The sequence below is a fragment of the Argopecten irradians genome, chromosome 6, assembly GCF_041381155.1.
Source record: "Argopecten irradians isolate NY chromosome 6, Ai_NY, whole genome shotgun sequence".
NCBI lineage: Eukaryota > Metazoa > Mollusca > Bivalvia > Pectinida > Pectinidae > Argopecten > Argopecten irradians.
Window position 1 is genome coordinate 46,414,761 of NC_091139.1, and position 25,206 is coordinate 46,439,966.

General features: G+C 36.3%; 2 protein-coding genes across 2 annotated transcripts in view; both read right to left on the reverse strand.

The window, feature by feature from the left end:
- Positions 1 to 227: 227 nt before the first annotated feature.
- The window catches only part of LOC138326563 (rho GTPase-activating protein 45-like), a 61,683-nt gene continuing 36,704 nt past the window's right edge, over positions 228 to 25,206 (reverse strand). The window contains exons 10-19 of the mRNA XM_069272660.1: positions 24,600 to 24,665; positions 24,223 to 24,303; positions 23,819 to 24,001; positions 21,966 to 22,043; positions 21,703 to 21,762; positions 21,265 to 21,321; positions 1,555 to 1,692; positions 1,019 to 1,119; positions 626 to 817; positions 228 to 300 (exon numbers count right to left, since the gene is read on the reverse strand). Coding sequence (XP_069128761.1) covers positions 1,573 to 1,692; positions 21,265 to 21,321; positions 21,703 to 21,762; positions 21,966 to 22,043; positions 23,819 to 24,001; positions 24,223 to 24,303; positions 24,600 to 24,665 — 645 coding nt within the window. The 3' untranslated portion in view covers positions 228 to 300; positions 626 to 817; positions 1,019 to 1,119; positions 1,555 to 1,572. The remainder of the gene's footprint in view (positions 301 to 625; positions 818 to 1,018; positions 1,120 to 1,554; positions 1,693 to 21,264; positions 21,322 to 21,702; positions 21,763 to 21,965; positions 22,044 to 23,818; positions 24,002 to 24,222; positions 24,304 to 24,599; positions 24,666 to 25,206) is intronic.
- On the reverse strand, positions 6,384 to 11,104 carry LOC138326124 (serine/threonine-protein kinase fray2-like). The gene is made up of 2 exons (XM_069272257.1): positions 9,850 to 11,104; positions 6,384 to 6,523 (listed from the first exon to the last, which is right to left on the reverse strand). Exons 1-2 carry the CDS (start codon positions 11,102 to 11,104, stop codon positions 6,498 to 6,500), a joined length of 1,281 nt encoding a protein of 426 aa, XP_069128358.1. The 3' UTR covers positions 6,384 to 6,497.

Genomic DNA, 25,206 nt, shown 5'->3' on the forward strand with positions numbered 1-25,206 from the left:
TACATTTATTTATTTAAAGCCAGAGTGCATTCACATTGGTAAGTATTAAATATTATATAGCACCTGAATGTTTAAACTTTCAACTTTTGTTTAACTTAGACATAAAGCATTACACAACATTATTGTGACATCAACATGACAAGCATGCCTCTTTTCCTGAATTTTCTAACGCTGCTCTGATGAATATTGAAATAACAGCAGACTGAGGATAAAGTCCATATTTTGATTGACATTTGATGAGGCGTACCTTTAGTATACCTCTGAGGTCTCCACCATCAGCTCCAGGTAGTGACAGTAAATCTACAATCAAACCAGCAATACTATTACTAATATAAACTTCCATACATTCAGGTTAAAGGAGATGAACTGTTAATGTGAAGCCTGAACGAAACTCTTCAATAAACTGAGCACATTAATATCAGATCGAGGAAACAAGGTTCAACTGCATTTTAATATGGAACATGAATACTTAAACTTAAAGTATAATCAAATTCAAGCCTACTTTTTAAACCTTGTTAATTACCTTCCATTATTCATTTCTTAATTATTGTACTCATCTCATTACACAATTATTGCGTCTCCATCAGATCGTTTTATCAAATGTAACAGGAGAGAGAACTCTTACTGTGTTGATCAGTGTCGTCCCTCTCGTCTAGGCCGTCCATGGACCCCGAGGTCACAAGTTTCCTGTGACTATTGGGGTGGGGACTGCTACTAGGAGACGAGTCAACAGATTTACTGCTACCACTGGCACTATCTGTGTCACTACCCATCACCAGGCCTGGACTCCACGCCTTCACAGGGGCACGGTACCGGTCTGTAATAAAAACAGTAGCTATCAAAGGGGCACGGTACTAGTCTGTAATATAAACACAGGTTACTACAGGGTAAAAGTTCAGTCTGAAATATGATCACTGGTTACAGGAATGAGCCCTCTTGTGATTTAGGCCCCTAACAGGGTCTACATACCTTAGTGAAGGAACAATCAATGTAATAAAGCCCTGGCCAGTTTACTTACCTTTGCGAGGGGAAGCTAGCTGAGGTGAGCCTTCTTGTGAATGAGGTCCTGAGGATGCAGACCCTATTGATTGTGTACTTGTTTTCCTACTTTCATTTTCCCTGTAATATATCAAAGATTTTTTATACATGTATTTACATGAAGACGATAAATGTTTTACATGAAGACGATAAATTTGAGTATAAATCAGAAAATCATTTATCCTGAGATACACATATATTGAACAAGACAAATCATCAAAATAAACTCTCTGATTATTTTTAATGTAAGTGAAAACTCAATATATTTGACCTTTTTTTGCACTTAACACAAATTCACTTGAACTCATTACCGTAACATGAAACCAAGTAGGGCACAAGATAATACTGAAATAATCTCTTTTCTTGTTGTTGATCAAAATGGCAGTCATCATGATTTATTTTTTGGTACTAGAACCACTGCTTCACTCAGTTGAATATATAACCCAAGGAATGAAGGGTGGAATGACAGGATTAAACTATATTGATAGCACAATGGCTATATTTAAAACAACTGACCTTGTAGTGTGGAAAGGTTCAAATGTGTAACGGTTCTGTGTTGGTAGTATTACTGGAGTTGACAGGTAAACGTTTGACAAACTCCTGAAGCTGGACCCCACAATCATACTGTTTTGTTGTCTCAGATAAAGTGTGATACTACAAATAACACAATCTCGCATTAGCTTGCCTTAAGGTTATAGGAATTCTCATTATCCAAGTCTTATGGTTAAAGGAATTCTCATGATCCAAGTCTTATGGTTAAAGGAATTCTCATTATCCAAGTCTTAAGGTTAAAGGAATTCTCACTATCCACAAGTCTTAAGGTTAAAGGAATTCTCATTATTCAAGTCTTAAGGTTAAAGGAATTCTCATAATCCAAGTCTTAAGGTTATAGGAATTCTCATGATCCAAGTCTTAAGGTTATAGGAATTCTCATGATCCAAGTTTTAAGGTTAAAGGAATTCTCATTATCCAAGTCTTAAGGTTAAAGGAATTCTCACTATCCACAAGTCTTAAGGTTAAAGGAATTCTCATTATTCAAGTCTTAAGGTTAAAGGAATTCTCATAATCCAAGTCTTAAGGTTATAGGAATTCTCATGATCCAAGTCTTAAGGTTATAGGAATTCTCATGATCCAAGTCTTAAGGTTATAGGAATTCTCATGATCCAAGTCTTAAGGTTAAAGGAATTCTCATTATTCAAGTCTTAAGGTTAAAGGAATTCTCATGATCCAAGTTTTAAGGTTATAGGAATTCTCATTATCCAAGTCTTAAGGTTAAAGGCATTCTCATTATTCAAGTCTTAAGGTTAAAGGCATTCTCATTATCCAAGTCTTAAGGTTAAAGGAATTCTCATGATCCAAGTCTTAAGGTTAAAGGCATTCTCATTATTCAAGTCTTAAGGTTAAAGGCATTCTCATTATTCAAGCCTTAAGGTTAAAGGAATTCTCATGATCCAAGTCTTAAGGTTATAGGAATTCTCATGATCCAAGTCTTAATGTTAAAGGAATTCTCATGATCCAAGCCTTAAGGTTATAGGAATTCTCATTATCCAAGTCTTAAGGTTAAAGGAATTCTCATTATCCAAGTCTTAAGGTTATAGGAATTCTCATTATCCAAGTCTTAAGGTTAAAGGAATTCTCATTATCCAAGTCTTAAGGTTAAAGGAATTCTCATGATCCAAGTTTTAAGGTTATAGGAATTCTCATTATCCAAGTCTTAAAGCTGACAATGCCAGTTAAAAACGTGCAGTTGAAATTAAAAAAAAATATTAACGAAATTTTTTTTTTTTCAAAAATTGTTTCTGAGACATCCCCTAGTTATGACAGTGTGGTATCTAAGGAAGTGGCAGCCATTTTTCTTTTGCTCTGCTTAGTAACCTTCACTGGCCAACCCCCTATATAAAGCACGGGACACTTGACACACGTGTATCATTCTAAACATATCTTGTCTCAGATACATATGCCCCGATATTGCAAATAACAATGTCAAATTGAAAATAAACACTGCACTCACCTGACAATATTTCATTGAAGTAATAGATGAATGTGTTGTCAGCTATATCCCAACATATGTCCAATACGAACTAATAAAACACTTCAATATACACTTTTTACATGTACATGTTCAACGACATGTGTGTGTCCTTGATAGTTGTCCCTCGTTCGGGTCAGGTACGTAGTCACGTGTATATGGTCAGTTGAGTGCGTCGGGTACGATGATATACGTGGAGATATGTGGACGGATTATTTTTGGATTTATATTCACTTGCGTTGGAATTTTATTTTGAGAAACATCTAAATGACAACTTAGAGGAGTTGACATGTTTTTTTGCTAAAAAAAAAAAGTCCCATATAGTTTTACAGGTGAGGGTTTTGTTTACCTATTTGTAGGTGATATAACACTGGTAACCCAAAATGTGTTAATCTTGCCGAAACTTGTTAGAATAACGGCAGAATACTTAATTTTTAACAAGTTTCGGCAGGATTAACATATGTGCTTTTTTATTCAGTATTAACCCTTTATATTAAGACTTTTCCTCAGAATTCCAATTCGATCAATAAAATTAAGTATTTCTGCCGTAAAATTAAGTATTTTTCTGTCCGCCGTGGATCGTGACGGCTGACGGCCGAATAACAGAGGGTATCAGTCACAATTACCCAATTTCGTTACGTGCATGGCTATTTATTGCTACATTGTCGGAGGTTGGGAATCGACAAACTTTTCCGATGCGACGGTGAAATTAACAGATTCGGCGATAGAATTAAGAGTTTCTGCGTTTATATTCAGTGTTTCTGCGTTTATATTCAATGTTTGTGCGCTAATATTAACACATTTCGTCGCTTACATCGAGCGGGCGCGCCGAGCCGTGACGGCCGAGCACACGGCTTACACAGGTAAACTTTACCTTGTGAAACGAGACTTACAGTACCTACAGCTGCCAGCCGATTGTACCTGTAAAATAATTATGTTTACAATTCTCTTTTCCCCTTTAAAATACATATATCCTCATTATCCCATTCTCCTATTTTTGTTGTTTTCTTTCCCGCGTCTCGTCATTTGAGCTATGCATTTTGCACCTTTTTTCGGAAGAGTTCCAATACGAGCGGTAACAAATGAATTACTGTCTAGGTTATGTGTAAAATATGTGTATATACACGGGGATTCACTATGACAAACAAATTATGTGTTTGATTATGTGCAATTACATGTATGTATATTCTTCTCACAAATTTGAATTGTTGACGATATTTAAATAAGATCGTTTTCCATAAAATAAATAAATATTTGTTATTTACAGACGTTTTGAAAGATATTTTGCTGTTGCCTTTAATTGTAAAATGCTGATTAAGTGTTATACATAATGATCTGCTTTTCAGGTTTGCTGAATTGATTTGATATACATTAAACGACCGATATCATATTCTGGTAATATTTGATGTACTTTGTGGCACGTAATTCCAGTATTTATTTATTTCTGCGTTTATATTCAATGTTTCTGCGTTTATATTCAATGTTTCTGCGCTAATATTAACACATTTCGTAGCTTACATCGAGCGGGCACGCCGAGCCGTGACGGCCGAGCACACGGCTTACACGGGTAAACTTTACCTTGTGAAACGAGACTTACAGTACGTACAGCCGCCAGCCGATTGTACCTGAAAAACAATGATGTTTACAATTCTCTTTTCCCCTTTCAAAATACATATACCATAATTATCATATTCTCCTACATGTATATTTTGTTGTTTTCTTTCCCGCGTCTCGTCATTTGAGCTATGCATTTTGCATCTTTTTTTCGGAAGAGTTCCGATATGAGCGGTAACAAATGTACACGGAGATTAACTATGACAAACAAATTATGTGTTTGATTATGTGCAATTACATGTATGTATATTCTTCTCACAAATTTGAATTGTTGACGATATTAAAATAAGATCGTTTTCCATAAAATGAATAAATATTTGTTATTTACAGACGTTTTGCTGTTGCCTTTAATTGTAAAATGCTGATTAAGTGTTATACATAATGATCTGCTTTTCAGGTTTGCTGAATTGATTTGATATACATTAAACGACCGATATCATATTCTGGTAATTATTTGATGTACTTTGTTGCACGTAATGCCAGTATAGAGGCCAAACTTAACTGGTGAACTAATACGATAAAATTTAATTCATATTGTCAGAAACAATTATACATATATGTTTCTGATTAAATACATGTTTAGTTTTAAGAAGTATTCGTCAATTATTTATCATAGAATTATAAATAGTATACACGTGTCAATTTTCAGTTGTTTTTTATTCATGCTAAAGATATATAATTCGTAATATATAAATGCGTATTTTCGAGTGTTCATGGGTCTTTTTGTGATATTTGGGTAGCCATGAAAATGGCTTTTTTTTTTATAAAGGATTGGCTGATTATAAGATCAAGCCCTCATGTGTCTGATGGCCCGGTCAATGCTGTTGGAGAAAGCAACTTCCGCCGACGGTTTCAGGTGTGTACCATCTTTAGCTCGGATTGAGGTTGTCTTCAACAAGTCTCTGTCGTGTTGGCAAATGATGTCAGGGTGTTGTTTTCTTCATCATTCTGTTGATAAGTGATGCGGCTTGTTGAATTTGCGATCGTGTCTCGGAAAAAGCTCGCCGAACATCACCACTTCTACACCCTGGGCGATAAACAGTTGATGGATTTCTTGAAGAAGTCCAATTGTACGGGCCGTTGACTGGTCAGCGATGTCATTTTCTATCTGTACAAAGACGGAGTGATAGATGGAAAAATCTTCGGCTAGTACGATGTCTCTCAGCTGTCGAAGCTTCAAACCACCTCGTCCGAAGGCATGGAATGACCAATTGGGTAGTGGTATTTCTTCTTTTCTCCATCAGGCGATGAGGCGTCTGATAAAGCTGTGACCGAGGATGCAGGTCTTCTTAGTGTCGCTGGACAGGTATCGGTAGGTTGCTTCTTGAAAGGTATTCATGTTGTATGATACTATAAGGATTGTGTGAGGGAGTATTTATAGCCTTGGCCACTGATATTTTTTGTCGGAATGACAAAGACTATAAAATTAATGTTTGCAAAATTTGTAGAAACGTTACCAGTTTAATTGAGAATTTCATCAGTGCATGTAATGCACACAATGAAATTAGAATTTCATGAGCAAACCGAAATAAGATATAATTATGCATTTACGGCATCATGCTAAACATCAAGCCCTGCAAAGCGAAAGTCTCGCCAAACGAGACTTGGAAAGTCTCAACGAGACTTTAGAATCTCGCATCCCGCGAGATCTTCAGTTTTAAAAATGGAAGAATGATAGTAAAGGAAAACGTTAACAAAGAGAAACATTAAACACTGCAATATTTATTGCATCTAACATCAAAATTCCATTTAAATTTCAAAAATCCATGGACGGACATCGGTCTGTCGACTCGTCTAACCAGTCCTCTTTGTCTGTCTAGACATCACCTGCGCTCTTCCCTCCTGTAACATAGAAAAAGGGGAACTTATATGGAACGCAAGCCAACTTTGCTCATGCGTGTGTATAGAAAGGACATCATGTACATTAAGTCATTCCATGTATACTAAACAACTCATTTCTTATAATAAACCAAAACCAATACAAAGATAACTTTGTAAGCAAGAAAGAGGGTGGGTAAGGGTCCTGGGAATTATATCTTATTTCGGTTTGCTCATGAAATTCTAATTTCATTGTGTGCATTACATGCACTGATGAAATTCTCAATTTCATATCGCAAACCTCAATAAGATATAATTATGCATGTTTAAAGCATACATCTGTACTAACCTACAGATAACACTGCTTTCTGAAAGTTATCTTTACTCGATAGATCAGAAGATTCCCTCAAATAATGTCTCCTGAACGTGGAGACTTTTGACCAGTGGCCTCTCTCCATTATTTCCTGGCAAGATAGTCCCATTGCCCGAGCTTTTGAAGTAGAGGCACTACGGGTAGAGTGTGCCTTGAACTTGTCAGTGTCAACACCAGCCAAACCTAACAGGGAAACTAACCAGCCCGCAACTGTACACGAGACAACAGGTTTGTGTGGCTCTACGTAACTAAGTAGAATCTGGGTTCGACTAGTAGCGTCACGATTTCTCCAAGACTCGGACCTCTTCAGATATTCTCTGAGAGTCTGTACTACACACAAATTGGGGTTTTCTACATAGGCTTGAAACACAACCTCAATAGGGGAGTCTCCAACACGACGAGACTTTGTAAGTTTGGCTAACTTGAAAGTAAATTTGGAACCTGTATCCGACATGAACTTTGTGTCTAGAGCGCAAAGCTCAGAAACTCGACTCGCTGATGTTAAGGCCAATAGCATACTGACCTTCAATGTCAACATCTTATCTGAAAGAACAGACATTGATTCGAGATCAAGAAAACCCAATACCATATCAACATTCCATGTGCCCATATACCTAGGTTGTGGAGGTCTAGCATTAAAGGTGGCATTTAAGAAACGCTTTACAAGGTCATGCTGACCCACCTTAGTTCCGTCAACAATCTCGTGAAATGCTGAAATAGCAGATCTCCGAGAGTTGAGGGTCCTGTATTTATCTCCCTTCTCGAAACATTCAGATAGGTAGTTAACAACGTTTACCACAGGGGTCCGAAATGGATCAAACTGTTTTCTATTGCACCAGCAACACCACTGACGCCAACAGCTGTTGTAAGCAGTGTTAGTGCCTTTCCTCCATGAGAACTCTGCCAAGATATTGGCAGCTTCTTCCGAAACTCCTCTACCAACATCCTGTCTCCGGAGATTTTCCACGCCGCTAACCTGAAATTGTTCTGGATTAATAGCGGGTGGGACTCTCCTGTTACCGACGTTAGGAGGTCCTTGTACGGGGGTAGTAACACCGGAGTCTCCACTAGCATGCCCAGCAGAGACGGGTACCATGGACGAGATTGCCACGTCGGCGCTATCAGCACTACAGTGGCCTTCTCCAATTGTACTTTCATTAGACACCTCGATATCATGGAGAACGGAGGGAATAGGTACAAACCCTCCTCTGTCCACCTCATTTGGAAGGCATCCGATTGGACTGCGTATGGGTCTGAGCGCCAGCTCACATACCTGGACATTTGGTGATTGTGCCGACTCGCAAACAAGTCGAGCTTGAATGGACCCATGAGACGGTTTAGAGCCTTGAACACCTCTTCCTTCAAGTGCCAGTCGCTGCTGTCCTGGAAGTTGCGAGATTGCCAATCCGCCTCCGTGTTCAAACTGCCTGGAAGGTACTCTGCTGTCAGATACATTCCCTTTTTCAGACAGTAATCCCATAAATCCTTGGTCAGCAACAGTAGCTGGCGAGATTTGGTCCCCCCCATCTTTTGTATATATGCTACCGCTGTCCGATTGTCTAGTCTCAGATGAACATGACTTGGGGAATTTTCCTTTGTGTAGGATCTCAGGGCTAATAGTGCTGCCTTCAGTTCCAGCACATTGATATGACATGTCCTCTCCTCCGAAGTCCATAGGCCCTGAACCCTGCTGGTACCTGACGCCGCCCCCCACCCTTTTTTTGAGGCGTCCGTCTCTATGATCAGATCCGGGCCTGCATTTATAATAGCCTTCCCATTCCAACTCTCCATCTGACAGATCCACCATCTCAACTCCCCCAGACAATCCGAGGAGAGAGTTACTAACCCTTGGTAAGATTTGTCCAATAGGAAGGTCTGGATTTGGGACATTTGAAGATGTCTGTAATGCAGAGGGGCGGGAGCCACCGCTTGCAAGGTCGAGGTCATGTGACCCAAAGTCTCTGACATCTCCCTCACTGTGACTATTTTGTTTGTCAACAAATGACGACACTTGTCGATGACCTTTGACACCTTCCTTTGAGGTAGTGACAATGTCATTTCCATTGAGTTGACTAGATAGCCTAAAAATTCTATCTCGTGAGTAGGGATCCAAACTGATTTCTCTGTGTTTATCAGAAATCCGAGTTGGTCCAACAGGAATTTCAGAGAGTGTATGTCCATCAGGAGCTTTTCCTTGGATTGGTTCATAAGAATCATGTCGTCCAAGTAAATTACCATTCGGACACCTATCCTTCTCATGAGGGCTACCACTGGTTTCATCAGTTTGGTGAAGAACCGAGGGCCTGGAGCTAGCCCAAAGGGCATTGCCACAAACATGTATATTTGGTCCCCCCAAAGAAACTTCAGAAATTTCTGATGAGTTGGATGGACCGGTACTGTGAAGTAAGCGTCCTTTAGGTCTAGTTTTACCATGAAATCGTCCTTCTGAATCAGTGTCTTTAGAGACTGTACCCCCTCCATCTGAAAATGCTGATACTCCACACACGAGTTCAGTCTCTTCAGATTTATTACTGGACGATTTCCCCCGTCCTTCTTTGGAACCAAGAATACAGGGCTTAGAAACTGACCCGTGCAATGAAACGATTTGACAATCACGTTCTTTCTCCAACATGGTTTGTACCTCTGACTCTATCAAATGTGCGTCCTGACCCTCCACCCATGATGATGGGATCCGATTTTGAAAGGGTTCTTTGACCAGCGGAATTTTTATCCCTTGTACCATTTCCAGAACCTGAGGGTCCTGAGTGATAACTTTCCAGTTGTCTATGAAATGTCTTAAACGACCCCCTACTGGTTTGTTTATGATCATTCGCCGAAAAGAAAGTGACTTTATTTCTAGATGAACGAGGTTTAAATCCGAGCTGAACTCGGCTGGAGGTTCGTTCGGTACTTTTAACAGAGTCTGAGGTATTGCGTCTAGATTTTTGTTTACCTGTAATGAAGGTAATAAACCTACCTTTATAGGATTTTTGGGCTCCTCTGCGTCCCCGGAAAGAGTTGGATCGGCCACCACTTCCTCCTCCTCGAAATGGGGCCTTCTTCTGAAAGGGCTTATTGTATGGTTTAGCCTGGTCCCTCTGAGTGTTCGTAGACCTAGAGCGGTCTAGGCTGGATTTAGACTTGGCTGCTAATTCCTTGGAAATCTCACGTGACTCCCGGGAAATGGCTGAAGATTTAACCAATGCCTTGTAGAATTTTTTCCCAAAAATTTTACTGTCCGATGTTAACCTGTCACTGTTTTCTTTCAACAAGTGTTTGGACTTCTTAACGTCCTTAGTGAGGTTGTATAGGATATTCATCCGCCTGTGATAGGTAGTAGCATTGAATGCTTGACCAACTAATGTTATAGTCTTTTCTACCAGTTCTAGACATGAAAACAGATCTAATTTCTTGTCTGTCTCACCTGAGCGCACACCATCAATATCGACCCACAATTTTGAGAGGGGTCCCATCACGCTACCAACCCGTGTCTGAATTGAAGATAAGTTTTGATCATACGCCTTACCATACGAGCGATTTACTGACTGAAAAATTTCTGGCACATAAGAGTCAACCTTGTGTGCCCCAACAGAAATGTTCTTTGGCACTGGATATTTGTCCAGAATCTTATCCATTAAAATTTTCTCTGGAATGAACGATGTAAATTTGTTCATTACATAATTTGCCATATCTGATGGTAGTTCTGGTTTCTCACTTTCCGTGTCAGCCACCTCAAAACGGACGTAATTGGAACGAGAGTCACTGCTATTACGTTTAGCTTTCTTTCGTTTACGTGGTGGACTTAGGCTAGAACTACGCCGAGACGAGATGGACGACTTGGACGACTCGTCCTCACTACTATGTCTAGTATACGAATACGACGATTCGCCCCCGCTAGGACCTCGTGAAACAGAACGATCTTTAGACCGAGAACGGGATCGATCAGAAACATCTCTGGAATGAGATGGGGATCGAGAACATTTAAAACGATCATATCTAGAAGATCTTACTTTTCCCCGATCATCAGAAAGAGAAGAACGGTCACCATAGTGCCTGTCCCTTTTCCGACCACGTGGTTGAGACATAGGAGAGGAGTGTCTGGTCTCTCTAACTCTACATCGGCCACGTACGCCGGCACGTCGGGAGTCCGGGTCAAGCCCGGTATCCCTATCGTCCCCCGACTCCACATTGTGGGTGGGTTCGACGTAAGAAACACCTATAGAATTTGCCATAATACTTCTTGCAAACGTGCACTGCAGCTAGCATGAAGCCATTTTTAAAACTGAAGATCTCGCGGGATGCGAGATTCTAAAGTCTCGTTGAGACTTTCCAAGTCTCGTTTGGCGAGACTTTCGCTTTGCAGGGCTTGATGTTTAGCATGATGCCGTAAATGCATAATTATATCTTATTGAGGTTTGCGATATGAAATTGTATTCATTAAAAGGATCACTCTTTCTCACAAATTGTTTTTTTTTATTTGATATTACATAATTACATGTTTGACTTAAATAAACAATGGTGATATACTGTCTTTGCTAATTAGTCAGTGTTATGGTAAAGGTTTTTACTACTACCCTAATTACGAGGCCATGCCCAGGCCTATGTTATTACAACGAAGCAAACTTAGCTTGGTCATGTATGATTTCTTTTGTGTCGTCAAAGAGAGGTACTCTGGATACGACCATAAGGAGAGTAGTATAGGGAGCTGTATTCATCGATTGGTTAAATGATAAAACGTGTACATTTCTTCATATTCCAGTTTACACATAATGATAGTGAGGTTTCAACGAATTTTTTAAAATCATTATTTCTTTGTCGATTAACTTATTGAATCTGAAACTTAACGACATACATTAATTTTTTATACGTTTCTGATTCAGTATGCATTTTTATACTCGTGACGTCGTTACACCTAAAAATATCTTTAAAAGGGTTTTTTCCTAATATTACTATCACTGGACAATATTAAAAACGTCTTTAAAAGCAACTGGTTAGCTGGGGATATTTGTTAGATCTATGTACAACTCGTTATAGGAAATGACATCGGGATATACCGGTGTCTGTATTAATCATCATATCTTATTTCTAAAAATGAGACACAAAAGTGAAAATAATATAGGTTTGAATAGATATCCTGATGAACCGTCATGGCAAGAATCGAATAAAGCACTAATAAGAAGGTCACATAATAACAGAATTTTCATACAATTTACAGTTTAAGAGCACACCTTTCGAAACCCAGTTACTGGGAGTTATCATAGCTGGCATGTTATTTATTACACCATAAAATACACATTTACATGGAATATTGTGTCAACACAAACCGACCAACGGCTAGCAATTTTTTCAAGGCTATATTTAGTGCGTGACGTAATCGATACACAACGTCACTATGATAAACATAAAATATCATATGAACGATCACTGTGCTATACATTTGTTAAAAATTATATACTCAAAATGCTAATCAACGAAAGACAGAGACTAGATTGTCAGTGAAGTTCGGGAAGACCCTTTTTAACCCAGTACACTTTAATGGGGGTTTACAAAGAATGAACTTTACAAAAAAAAAAAAAAAAAAAAACTTATTGCCAGTATATGTTCTTCTCTCTCTGTCAGGTGAATTATATTACCTGTACATTTACTTATATGTTGTCGCCATAGATACACCTCTCAGGTGTACTGTGTACCGCACACGTGTCATCCGACTAATTAACTCCACAGATAACGGACGCCGTGGACAAATTTAGCTATATTGCTTGCCCTATTGGGGCCATCCTGACACCACGGGTAGGAGCTAGCTAGCGGTACCCTGCGGGGTTACGAAGGGGATGCGTATGCATTTTGGGGAGCTCGAAGTGAGAAAAATGGCCGACGATAGTTGTATACACTTTTTAACACCAGAAACACAGTCATACAGCTGCAGCTACCTAATAGTTTTAATGAGACCATAGTATACATAGTGTCATATGTAGTGTATGTCTAATTTCTGTGAGCACTTTTTCACACCGCGGTCGCTTATAATAAGATGATAATATGATACTAAGGATTTTTGTCTAAAATACATCCTTGATGATACCAAGGACGTATGTGAGGTGAATAAGTCACGCTGGGTTTTGGGCAAGTACGACGTAGGAGCTTTTGCGTTTGTGTACTGACCGTGACGTTGGGCGACGACTGATTTTCCGTTAATATCCGCCGGCGCAGCCTTTGATGTAGCTTGTGGGTGCGAGGGTTACCGTCTTACTTTCTGAAGCGTCATTTCATGAGTTGTTTTTTTTTTAACAAAAATTTAAGACATATCTTCTAAATCTTCCGTCCTTAAAGCAAGTACTAAACGTTGTGAAATTTTATTAACTTTACATTGGTGTTTCGTTGGACTCGATTTCCCGGTTCGTCTAGCCAAGGATTTATAAGTGAGACTCATATACGTCCTTGGTCTAGCGTTACGCGTGGTGTTTAGTAGGGTAAAGAGACAGTTCTCACTTATGAATCCTTGATGATACTTTTGACGATGTTGGGATACAAAATGGGGGTGGTTTCAGTACCAAGTATTTATGAATTGGCATATATAATACATTCACTTGACTTTATATATATATAATCATTGACACACACGCCATATTGCAAGTCAGCACTTTTAGGAGATTCATGTAACAGTACATCCGGGTACTCGGTAATCTGTACACATTTACATTTTTATTATGATAAAATGGTGCGTTAGTCCGATCACTATTAGGCCTAAATCAAGTTCAAAAAGTGTTAATAAAATACGGAACACGATTACATATATACAAGGATTTATAAGCATTTATAATTCCGTGATATATTTAAAGGATTTGTGTAGTCAAAAATGATAATTTTTTAGTTTATGCTGGAAATGGCTTTATTAGACCGTGTAGAAACCTCTCCGTGTCGCGCGCGACCGGATTAACCTGTAAACCGCCGATATCGAGGTCAAATTTTCTGACCGCCCGATTATGCATATTTTCTAGCCCTAAACCGTGTGACGTCACAATAGTCCGTGGCTTATTGCTGTACTTTAACTGATGTGCTATCACTTACATCGACGGTCACAGGAAAAGCCGATCAAAGATTTTTTTATGATTACTTTTGAGTGAAGTTAATCGTACAATAACTTTGTCTCGAATATACTCTAATTTATGCTCTAATAGCAGGTATCTTCGTGTAATTATAAAAGAAAATCCACACAGAAATAAAAGTTTCCGATTTTTTGTCGAGGAGTTCAGCAACGAATTCGCTTTAATTAAATAATATTTTCCTGTAATCTGTATCTTTGATACATTGTGAATTGCAAAGTTTGTGACTGTAGAATGAAATTTTACGTAACAGTTGAAGAAATTCTTGATTAAAGAATCAAGGATATGATGCTTGACATACGTACACACCGATGATTTATCATTACAAACATTGTGTTGTGTGTGTTGCTAACCGAATAAATCGAGATACATTTATTACAATACCGTAAAAACGTTTCAACATGTGGTAGAAAGAATTTACTTTCGATATTATAAAAGATCTAAATATTGATATTAAGCAAAACAAACTATTTTTTCAGACCGTGCGGTCGCTTTCAATTTTTAATCGATATACTAGTAGATACACCGACATTATAGATATATAATTAGCCATGCCTTTGGTTTGATGGTTATGTAATACCTTGACCAGGATGTTGTTTACCTGTACACAACGCCATTCATCGAACTCACCTGTAATTACCTGGCCGCGGGCAATTTGCTATTCGGTGGACTATATCGGGTATTTGCTATTGTCTTACTGTCAATCAGGTTAGGACATCCGTTAATTGGATTGTGATTTGAATTATGGAAACCCCGTACATCTATGCTAAAGTTTTTTTTATTGTCACCTCCATTTTTAGAATGAAGATGTAAAAGCAAATGGAAATAAAATATACCTGATCATACCTAGGAATATATATTACATATATATATGTCGTACACAGGTAAAACAAAAATGGAAGGTGACTTATTCAGAAACAAAAATGGTTCTAAGAACTAGCTCAACTAAAGGTTTAACCTTAAAAATTATTCCAGTCTAGACTGTAATTACGGAATCGTGGCATATAGCAATCTCCAGTAATTTTAAGGTATTAGTAAAAATTCTAAGCATGTATTTTTCACCGTTTCGAATCTTAATGTACATGTATAGTCATACAAGAAGGGTTACAACATTATCACACTAAATATACTTATTTAAAGATCACTTAGTATATTTTTAAAAAGATACAAGATATTATATCTATTTTTTAACGCCTGTATACGAATAATTTCAATTTTCATTTGAACACTGTATGTGGTTACTTTTTGGATTATACGATAAATGTTCATATATCATACTATTAAATCTCGGTATGATATACAAAACGGTCGACAATGAATATACTATTAAGGATTTAGTATAATTTTGAAATAATGAATTTAAATCTACACTTAAACTGTAATAAAGGAACATATATCAGAAATACCATTGATGTATTTCTGCTTTTTAGTAAACGTTATGGATAAAGTTTCAAAGGCAACAATATAGATATACATATTATTTTCGGTATAAGTTCGGTACTGTAACTCCAATATCACATTTACTCAAAAACGGTGCCGTGTTTGCATCATATCATTATAGCAGAAGTTTGAATGAAATAAAAACACGGATTCTAGATATATTCATGCTAAATTTTGGGATTTTACTAGTAAAAAGATAGTGTTACATTATACTTTTTTTTATTACACTGAAATTTACATCATATGCTATCTAAATCTCAGTCCAGACTGACCGAACATCATTTTGATATCGCTATCAAATTGGACTGATTATCTCATCTCAAGTTAGATATATGCTTGTTTGAATGTTTTGAAGTGGTGTAAATGGAATGTTTTTGAAACTGAAAATATCTACATCATAAAGCTAGAATAACTATTTACTCGAAAAACTCAAATTGTAGATCTAACGTATATATGCTGTATACATGTATAGTACTAGGCTTACCTTGCGTCACGGCTCGGCGCGCCCCGCTCGATGTAAGCGACGAAATGTGTTGATATAAACGCAGAAACATTGAATATAAACGGAGAAACATTGAATATAAACGCAGAAATAAATAAATACTGGAATTACATGCAACAAAGTACATCAAATATTACCAGAATATGATATCAGTCGTTTTATGTATATCAAATCAATTCAGCAAACCTGAAAAGCAGATCATTATGTATAACACTTAATCAGCATTTTACAATTAAAGGCAACAGCAAAATATCTTTCAAAAATTTTATTATAGTCTCCCAGACACATTTAAATGTGTTACATGGATTATAAAAATACAAGTTACATTTTTAACTGCACGTGGCAGGATGGACAATATATATCATTACCAATTACTAAAATATGGACAATTAATTTGGAAATTAATACTTATACCGTACTACTATCATAGCTTTTATTCACATCTACAAAAATACCATCATTTTTCTAATGAATAGAGACACCTTCTTCAATAATTGGATATTACAAATACCTATAAGGCCACCCATTTTTATGAAGACTGGGATTACTATAATAATGCTGTGGGATATATTTAATACGTATATTTTTTTATTTCTTCGTGTTTACATACAAAAAGATAGTGAAATTCATCCCCGATATTTTCATTGCATAAATGGCATATTCTTTCACGTTTCTCAACATTACACCATCTTCCAGTCTCAATTGGAATTTTTAAATTTGATGTACGGAATTTAGTTATATATACATTTCCGATAATTTTATAAGATACTTTTCAAATCCAAATTTTTGTTATATATTACATAAGTTTGCCCTCTTGAGGAATTTTCCACATCTGAGAACCATTTTTGTGTGAACTGATCTTGAAGGCGCTGTTTCATAAAACTTTATAAAAACTATTAATCATTTGTATTTCATTGAGGAAGATATTTGACTGACCAGATTCATCAAAAATATTTTTAATGAAAGATCATGAAAAAAATGATGATCTTTATGAAAAAACTATCTTTAATATCGTCAACAATTCAAATTTGTGAGAAGAATATACATACATGTAATTGCACATAATCAAACACATAATTTGTTTGTCATAGTTAATCCCCCGTGTATATACACATATTTTACACATAACCTAGACAGTTATTCATTTGTTACCGCTCGTATCGGAACTCTTCCGAAAAAAGGTGCAAAATGCATAGCTCAAATGACGAGACGCGGGAAAGAAAACAACAAAAGATAGTAGAATAGGATAATGAGGATATATGTATTTTTAAAGGGGAAAAGAGAATTGTAAACATAATTATTTTACAGGTACAATCGGCTGTACGTACTGTAAGTCTCGTTTCACAAGGTAAAGTTTACCTGTGTAAGCCGTGTGCTCGGCCGTCACGGCTCGGCGCGCCCGCTCGATGTAAGCGACGAAATGTGTTAATATTAGCGCAGAAACATTGAATATAAACGCAGAAACACTGAATATAAACGCAGAAACTCTTAATTCTATCGCCGAATCTGTTAATTTCACCGTCGCATCGGAAAAGTTTGTCGATTCCCAACCTCCGACAATGTAGCAATAAATAGCCGTGCACGTAACGAAGTTGGGTATATTGTGACTGATACCCTCTGTTATTCGGCCGTCAGCCGTCACGATCCACGGCGGACAGAAAAATACTTAATTTTACGGCAGAAATACTTAATTTTATTGATCGAATTGGAATTCTAAGGAAAAGTCTTAATATAAAGGGTCAATACTGAATAAAAAGCACATATGTTAATCCTGCCGAAACTTGTTAAAAATTAAGTATTCTGCCGTTATTCTAACAAGTTTCGGCAAGATTAACACATTTTGGGTTACCAGTGTAACCTGTGGACTGCTAGGTGTATAGGTACATGAATGAGCGCACGTGTGTCGATTCACGCGCTTTATATAGGGGTCGGTGAGTCGTCGGAATGTAAAACAAAAATGGCTGTCCTCAACCGGGGAATGTCTCATAAACGATTCTTGGAAAAACGAGTGTACTTATTTTTAAAAAAATCATGTTAATAATTTTAACTTGCATTGTCAGCTTTAAGGTAAAAAGAATTCTCATTATCCAAGCCTTATGGTTAAAGGAATTCTCATTATCCAAGTCTTAAGGTTAAAGGCATTCTCATTATCTAAGTCTTAAGGTTATAGGAATTCTCATTATCCAAGTCTTAAGGTTAAAGGAATTCTCATTATCCAAGTCTTAAGGTTATAGGAATTCTCATTATCCAAGTCTTAAGGTTAAAGGAATTCTCATTATCCAAGTCTTAAGGTTAAAGGAATTCTCATTATCCAAGTCTTAAGGTTATAGGAATTCTCATTATCCAAGTCTTAAGGTTATAGGAATTCTCATTATCCAAGTCTTAAGGTTAAAGGCATTCTCATGATCCAAGTCTTATGGTTATAGGAATTCTCATGATCCAAGCCTTAAGGTTATAGGAATTCTCATGATCCAAGTCTTAAGGTTAAAGGAATTCTCATTATCCAAGTCTTATGGTTTTAGGAATTCTCATTATCCAAGTCTTCAGGTTAAAGGAATTCTCATTATCCAAGTCTTATCGTTAAAGGAATTCTCATTATCCAAGCCTTAAGGTTATAGGAATTCTCATTATCCAAGTCTTAAGGTTATAGGAATTCTCATAATCCAAGTCTTAAGGTTATAGGAATTCTCATAATCCAAGTCTTAAGGTTAAAGGAATTCTCATGATCCAAGCCTTATGGTTAAAGGAATTCTCATTATCCAAGTCTTATCATTAAAGGAATTCTCATTATCCAAGTCTTAAGGTTAAAGGAATTCTCATTATCCAAGTCTTAAGGTTAAAGGAATTCTCATTATCCAAGTCTTATGGTTTTAGGAATTCCCATTATCCAAGTCTTAAGGTTAAAGGAATTATCATTATCCAAGTCTTATGGTTAAAGGAATTCTCATTATCCAAGTCTTATCGTTAAAGGAATTCACATTATCCAAGTCTAGGTTAAAGGAATTCTCATTATCCAAGTCTTATCGTTAAAGGAATTCTCATTATCCAAGTCTTAAGGTTAAAGGAATTCTCATTATCCAAGTCTTAAGGTTAAAGGAATTCTCATTATCCAAGTCTTAAGGTTAAAGGAATTCTCATTATCCAAGTCTTAAGGTTAAAGGAATTCTCATTATCCAAGTCTTAAGGTTATAGGAATTCTCATTATCCAAGCCTTAAGGTTAAAGGAATTCTCATTATCCAAGTTTTAAGGTTATAGGAATTCTCATTATCCAAGTCTTAAGGTTAAAGGAATTCTCATTATCCAAGTTTTAAGGTTATAGGAATTCTCATTATCCAAGTTTTAAGGTTATAGGAATTCTCATTATCCAAGTCTTATCGTTAAAGGAATTCTCATTATCCAAGTCTTAAGGTTAAAGGAATTCTCATTATCCAAGTCTTATCGTTAAAGGAATTCTCATTATCCAAGTCTTAAGGTTAAAGGAATTCTCATTATCCAAGTCTTATCGTTAAAGGAATTCTCATTATCCAAGTCTTAAGGTTAAAGGAATTCTCATTATCCAAGTCTTAAGGTTAAAGGAATTCTCATTATCCAAGTTTTAAGGTTATAGGAATTCTCATTATCCAAGCCTTAAGGTTAAAGGAATTCTCATTATCCAAGTTTTAAGGTTATAGGAATTCTCATTATCCAAGTCTTAAGGTTAAAGGAATTCTCATTATCCAAGTTTTAAGGTTATAGGAATTCTCATTATCCAAGTTTTAAAGTTAAAGGAATTCTCATTATCCAAGTATTAAGGTTAAAGGAATTCTCATCAACTAAACTTTACATAAAATTGATATACATTTTCAACAAGAGGCCCATGGGCCTTAACAGTCACCTGAGTTAGAATATATATAGTGAAACAAATAATGAAACAAATTGAAGACATATAAACACTATATGCTGGGCCTTGAAGTTGGTCAGTGATTTATAAATTTGACTTTTTAGACTATGAAGAGTATTTGCTTCCATCAAACCTGTGAACTTAGAGGTATTTTTTGAAATTTTAATCATTTTGACCCTGTTTGGTCCTGACCCTCTGGTCCCCCAGGGGGTCATCAAGGACGGATATGGATGTTAAAATGCTATATCTTAGGCTAATAATTCTAATCAAGTTTGACTAATTTCCTATGAAAATTGGGCAAATAATGTTCACAAATATGTTTTTCCTATATAAACTAAAGTAAACTTGACCCCTCCCCAGGGGGTAACGTGAGACCCCAAGGTCATATAATTCACAACTTTTACAAAACACCTTAAGACCTTTCCATCTATAATTATTTGATTCTACTATTTCCAGAATTTTGGAAGATTTTTGAAGTTTTAGCCTATTTGACTTTTTTTGGCCCCGCCCCTCTGCCCCCACGGGGTCGGCCTGGACCAATATGGATATGATGTTAAAATGCTATCTCAGGCTAATAATTCTAACCAAGTTTGACTCCCTTTCAATGAAAATTGAGCAAAAAATGCTCATAAATGTGTTTTCCCTATATAAACTATAGTAAACTTGACCCTCTCCCCCGGGAGAAACGTGAGACCCCAGGGTCATATAATTCACAATTTTTGTAAAGGACCTTAAGACCTTTCTATTTATGAAAAGTATTTGATTCTACCATTTCTAGAATTTCAGAAGAAGATTTTTGAAGTTTTAGCCTATTTAACCCCTTTTGACCCGGCCCCTAAGGCCCCTGGGGGTCATTTATTGAAAATTTGTTAATAGGATTAAATGGCCATCTCATACTGATAATTCTGACAATATTTGACTCATTTCCTATTACAAATGACCAAATAATGCTAAAAAATGTGTTTTCCCAATATAAACTAATAGTAAACTTAACCTCCTCCCCAGGGGGAAACTAGAGACCCCATGGTCATATAATTCACAATTTTTATGAAGGACCTTAAGACCTTTCTATCTATGAAGAGTATTTGATTCTACCACATCTGTGAGTAGAAAAGAAGATTTTTGAAATTTTAGTCAATTTTCCCCCTTTTGGCCCCTCCCACAGCCCCCTGGGGGTGGGGACCATATAATTTACAATTTTGATTGGCTTTATGCCTTAGAAGGTTTGTGCAAAATTTCATTGAAATTGCTTCAGCAGTTTTGGAGAAGAAGTCGAAAATGTAAATTGTTTACAGACATACGACACACGATGGACAAAAGGTGATTAGAATAGGTCACTTGAGACTTCGTCTCAGGTGACCTAAAAATATTATTATGACCATATTTCAAAACAAAAGGTAAATATATTATGATATGATTATTGATTACTATATACAGCAAGTCTAGTTAATATGTAGAAGCAATCTTACCTGTATAGGTGTTGGTGTGGTTACTGTGTGTAGGAGATGGAAATATTCTATCGTGGCCTGGAAACAAGATTATCACAGTTCTATGTAAAAACATTACATTGTAATTCTATAACGCTACCTATAACATTTTAACTTTATTTTCAAAGTGCTCAAAGACAGTCAATGATATTTGTGAAATGTAACAATATAGTGAGATGAAAGTCCATAAACTAGAAATATTTGTCAACTATAAATGCCGCTGTCTTTGTTACTGTCTTAAAAAGTGACAATACAGGATGTTAGCACTACCTCCTGACGGGGTGGAAACATTGACATGTGAAGTTTCAATAAAATTGTACTTTGGAAGATAATTTAAACCTCTTTATATATTAAGTCATTTCACAGGATCTTTACTGAAAGCAAGAATTTTTTTTTTTTATTGTAATATTTGTAACTCACCAGTTTTATAACTTGGTCACACTGAAAAATCTGATCTCGTATTCGTGCTATTAGATCAGCCTGAAACCAACAAATTGTTAAAGTTAAATATTGATCTATCAAATATCTCATTTTTATGGAAAACATTTTTATTATCAATTGCTAAATCAAATGATCAAGTCCTAGCTGCTAAATAAAATGATCAAGTTCTGCTAAGTAAAATGATCAAGTTTCATGAATAAGCCAGTAGACATAACTTGTGATGATTACATTAGTAACACTACCTTAGTTTTTTCGAGTTCCTGTTGCCGACTGTTCGCCTCTGCTACACAGGCCTTATACGTGGTCTCAGCTTCCGCAGCCTGGAAAGTCAAACGTCATAATTATGCAAACATTTCCACAACCATGATTGTTATAATAAGAACTAAATACATGAGTTCTTTTTAGAAGAGAGTCCCGCCAAAACTCAGCATCCATTCTACTGCTAACCTTCTTAATTTGAGTGCCATTAAATTTTGCATATTTCTGTACACAAGAACAGGTACAGTCAACCTTAGGACAGTAAATCTTGACATCAAATCTCTGTACACAAGCACAGGTACAGTCAACCTTAGGACAGTAAATCTTGACATCAAATCTCTGTACACAAGCACAGGTACAGTCAACCTTAGGACAGTAAATCTTGACATCAAATCTCTGTACACAAGCACAGGTACAGTCAACCTTAGGACAGTAAATCTTGACATCAAATCTCTGTACACAAGCACAGGTACAGTCAACCTTAGGACAGTAAATCGTGACATCAAATCTCTGTACACAAGCACAGGTACAGTAAACCTTAGGACAGTAAATCTTGACATCAAATCTCTGTAAAAATGTTGTGAAGACAACATGCAAAACAGCAAAGTTTTTTTCTAAGAAGTTGACCTCTGGTGTGTAATCTATGTAATTTTGAACAAACCTTGATATTGTAACAAATTGATATTCTTTTAGCTATATACAAATGTATAAGTTTTATTTTTTACTTGATAATCTAACAATTACTTTGTGTTGTGTATAAAAAACAATCTGTAACCTAGCGTACATGATACACTAACAAGTACTTTGTGTTGTGTATACAAACCAGTCTGTAACCTAGCGTACATGATAAGCTACATGATAAGCTAACAAGTACTTTGTGTTGTGTATACAAACCAGTCTGTAACCTAGCATACATGATACACTAACAAGTACTTTGTGTGTTGTGTATACAAACCAGTCTGTAACCTAGTGATACACTAACAAGTACTTTGTGTTGTGTATACAAACCAGTCTGTAACCTAGTGATAAGTTAACAAGTACTTTGTGTTGTGTATACAAACCAGTCTGTAACCTAGTGATAAGTTAACAAGTACTTTGTGTTGTGTATACAAACCAGCAGTCTGTAACCTAGTGATAAGTTAACAAGTACTTTGTGTTGTGTATACAAACCAGTCTGTAACCTAGCGTACATGATAAGCTAACAAGTACTTTGTGTTGTGTATACAAACCAGTCTGTAACCTAGCATACATGATACACAGTATTGTGTGTGTATACAAACCAGTCTGTAACCTAGTGATAAGTTAACAAGTACTTTGTGTTGTGTATACAAACCAGTCTGTAACCTAGTGATAAGTTAACAAGTACTTTGTGTTGTGTATACAAACCAGTCTGTAACCTAGTGATAAGTTAACAAGTACTTTGTGTTGTGTATACAAACCAGTCTGTAACCTAGCGTACATGATAAGCTAACAAGTACTTTGTGTTGTGTATACAAACCAGTCTGTAACCTAGCATACATGATACACTAACAAGTACTTTGTGTTGTGTATACAAACCAGTCTGTAACCTAGTGATAAGTTAACAAGTACTTTGTGTTGTGTATACAAACCAGTCTGTAACCTAGTGATAAGTTAACAAGTACGTTTGAATGTGATATTTGTGTATACAAACCAGTCTGTAACCTAGTGATAAGTTAACAAGTACTTTGTGTTGTGTATACAAACCAGTCTGTAACCTAGTGATAAGTTAACAAGTACTTTGTGTTGTGTATACAAACCAGTCTGTAACCTAGCATACATGATACACTAACAAGTACTTTGTGTTGTGCATACAAACCTTATGCATGGCCTCCTCCTCCATCTTACGTCTCTTATCCACCTTACTAAGAGCACTAGTGCCAGCACTGCTCTGGGACATATCCGCCTCCAGCTTGTTCGCCTGCTCTCGCACTTTCTCATACTCTTGTTGTCGCGTTACATACAACGACTGTGCTTTCCGTAGGCTGTGAACTGCATCTTGCTGCCAGGTGAAAATAATATGACTTAAACGACAATATTTCATTATTTTTAGGATTAAATACTGTAACAGTTAAGGAATATTGCTTGGGAAATCCTACTCAATATATACCGTAAAGACAGTCATTTGTGCAGGTATTGAATTTTTTGCTAATTCTTGGAATATTGACATGATGGTAAAAAGTAAGATGAGTGAAATAATAATTCAGATTCACTGTCACATACCATTCTCTTCACTTCCTTAAGCCACGAGTCTTTTATAGTTTTGCGTTCCTTGTCATGCTCCAACCGCCTGGCAGTTAATGGCTGTTCAATACAGACAATGATCAGATTTTTACAGAATTATTGCTATGTTGCAGGACCAAAATACAGAATTTTCAAAATAATTTTTTAACCCATTAAAAGCAATCAATTTGACATATTGTGACAGACAGCCTTACATCTTCAGACATTCTTCTCCAGTGATACGTGTGATCATCCCTTGTTTATATCAAATAGAATCATTTTTCTTCAGTTATGGACCAAGACTTTATCAAATATTTTGTATAAGACAAACCGACCTGTTCCTTTTACAAACAATAACAGACAATTCACTTTCTTACCTCTACAAACTTGGAAGCTTGTAATAACATTTGTGTAGCTTGACAAGTGCTGGCATAATCTTTGTCCTGCAAAATGAATTGGTAGAAATTTTATTACATTTAATTTTGAAAGGCAAGAAGTTTTCAGTCTTTGGAAAAATGAATTGTCCTGATTTTTTTTATGATTTTTACCAATGAACATACATTGTATTATAAAGACAATAGGGTATTTGAAGACACAAGAGATAAACTTAAGCTGGTTCATCTGTATTTAAATCTTTTATTCAATCAATCAATTGATTAGGAAAAGGGAAACAATGTACATGTCGAGATATGAGAGAAAATTATGATAACTAAGCAAAGGCCTTTATGCTGCTAATGAATTTTCTTTACAAATATTTTTTGTTGGAATACACGAATCTATACAACTAAAAGTTCAAACATTTCTTGATCATAAAAAGAACACTGACACCAAATTAAGCATGAACAGAAATACCCAGGTTAACATCGACAGAGTGTATGTCAACTGTTACAAATCTACAGAATTGTCTGGTACCAAAGGCAGTCGAGAACTATTATCATTTCAAAGAAAACATATAAGTAACCTTTTAATTGGGAAGGCAGATAA

Bases quoted from the DNA above. Each gene is read 5' to 3' on its own strand.
- LOC138326124 (XM_069272257.1), bottom strand. From the start codon at position 11,104: ATGGCAAATTCTATAGGTGTTTCTTACGTCGAACCCACCCACAATGTG. The intron at 6,524-9,849 runs GTAGGTTTATTA...TCTATGTTACAG, and splicing joins AGCCCAAAAATCCTATAAAG to GAGGGAAGAGCGCAGGTGAT.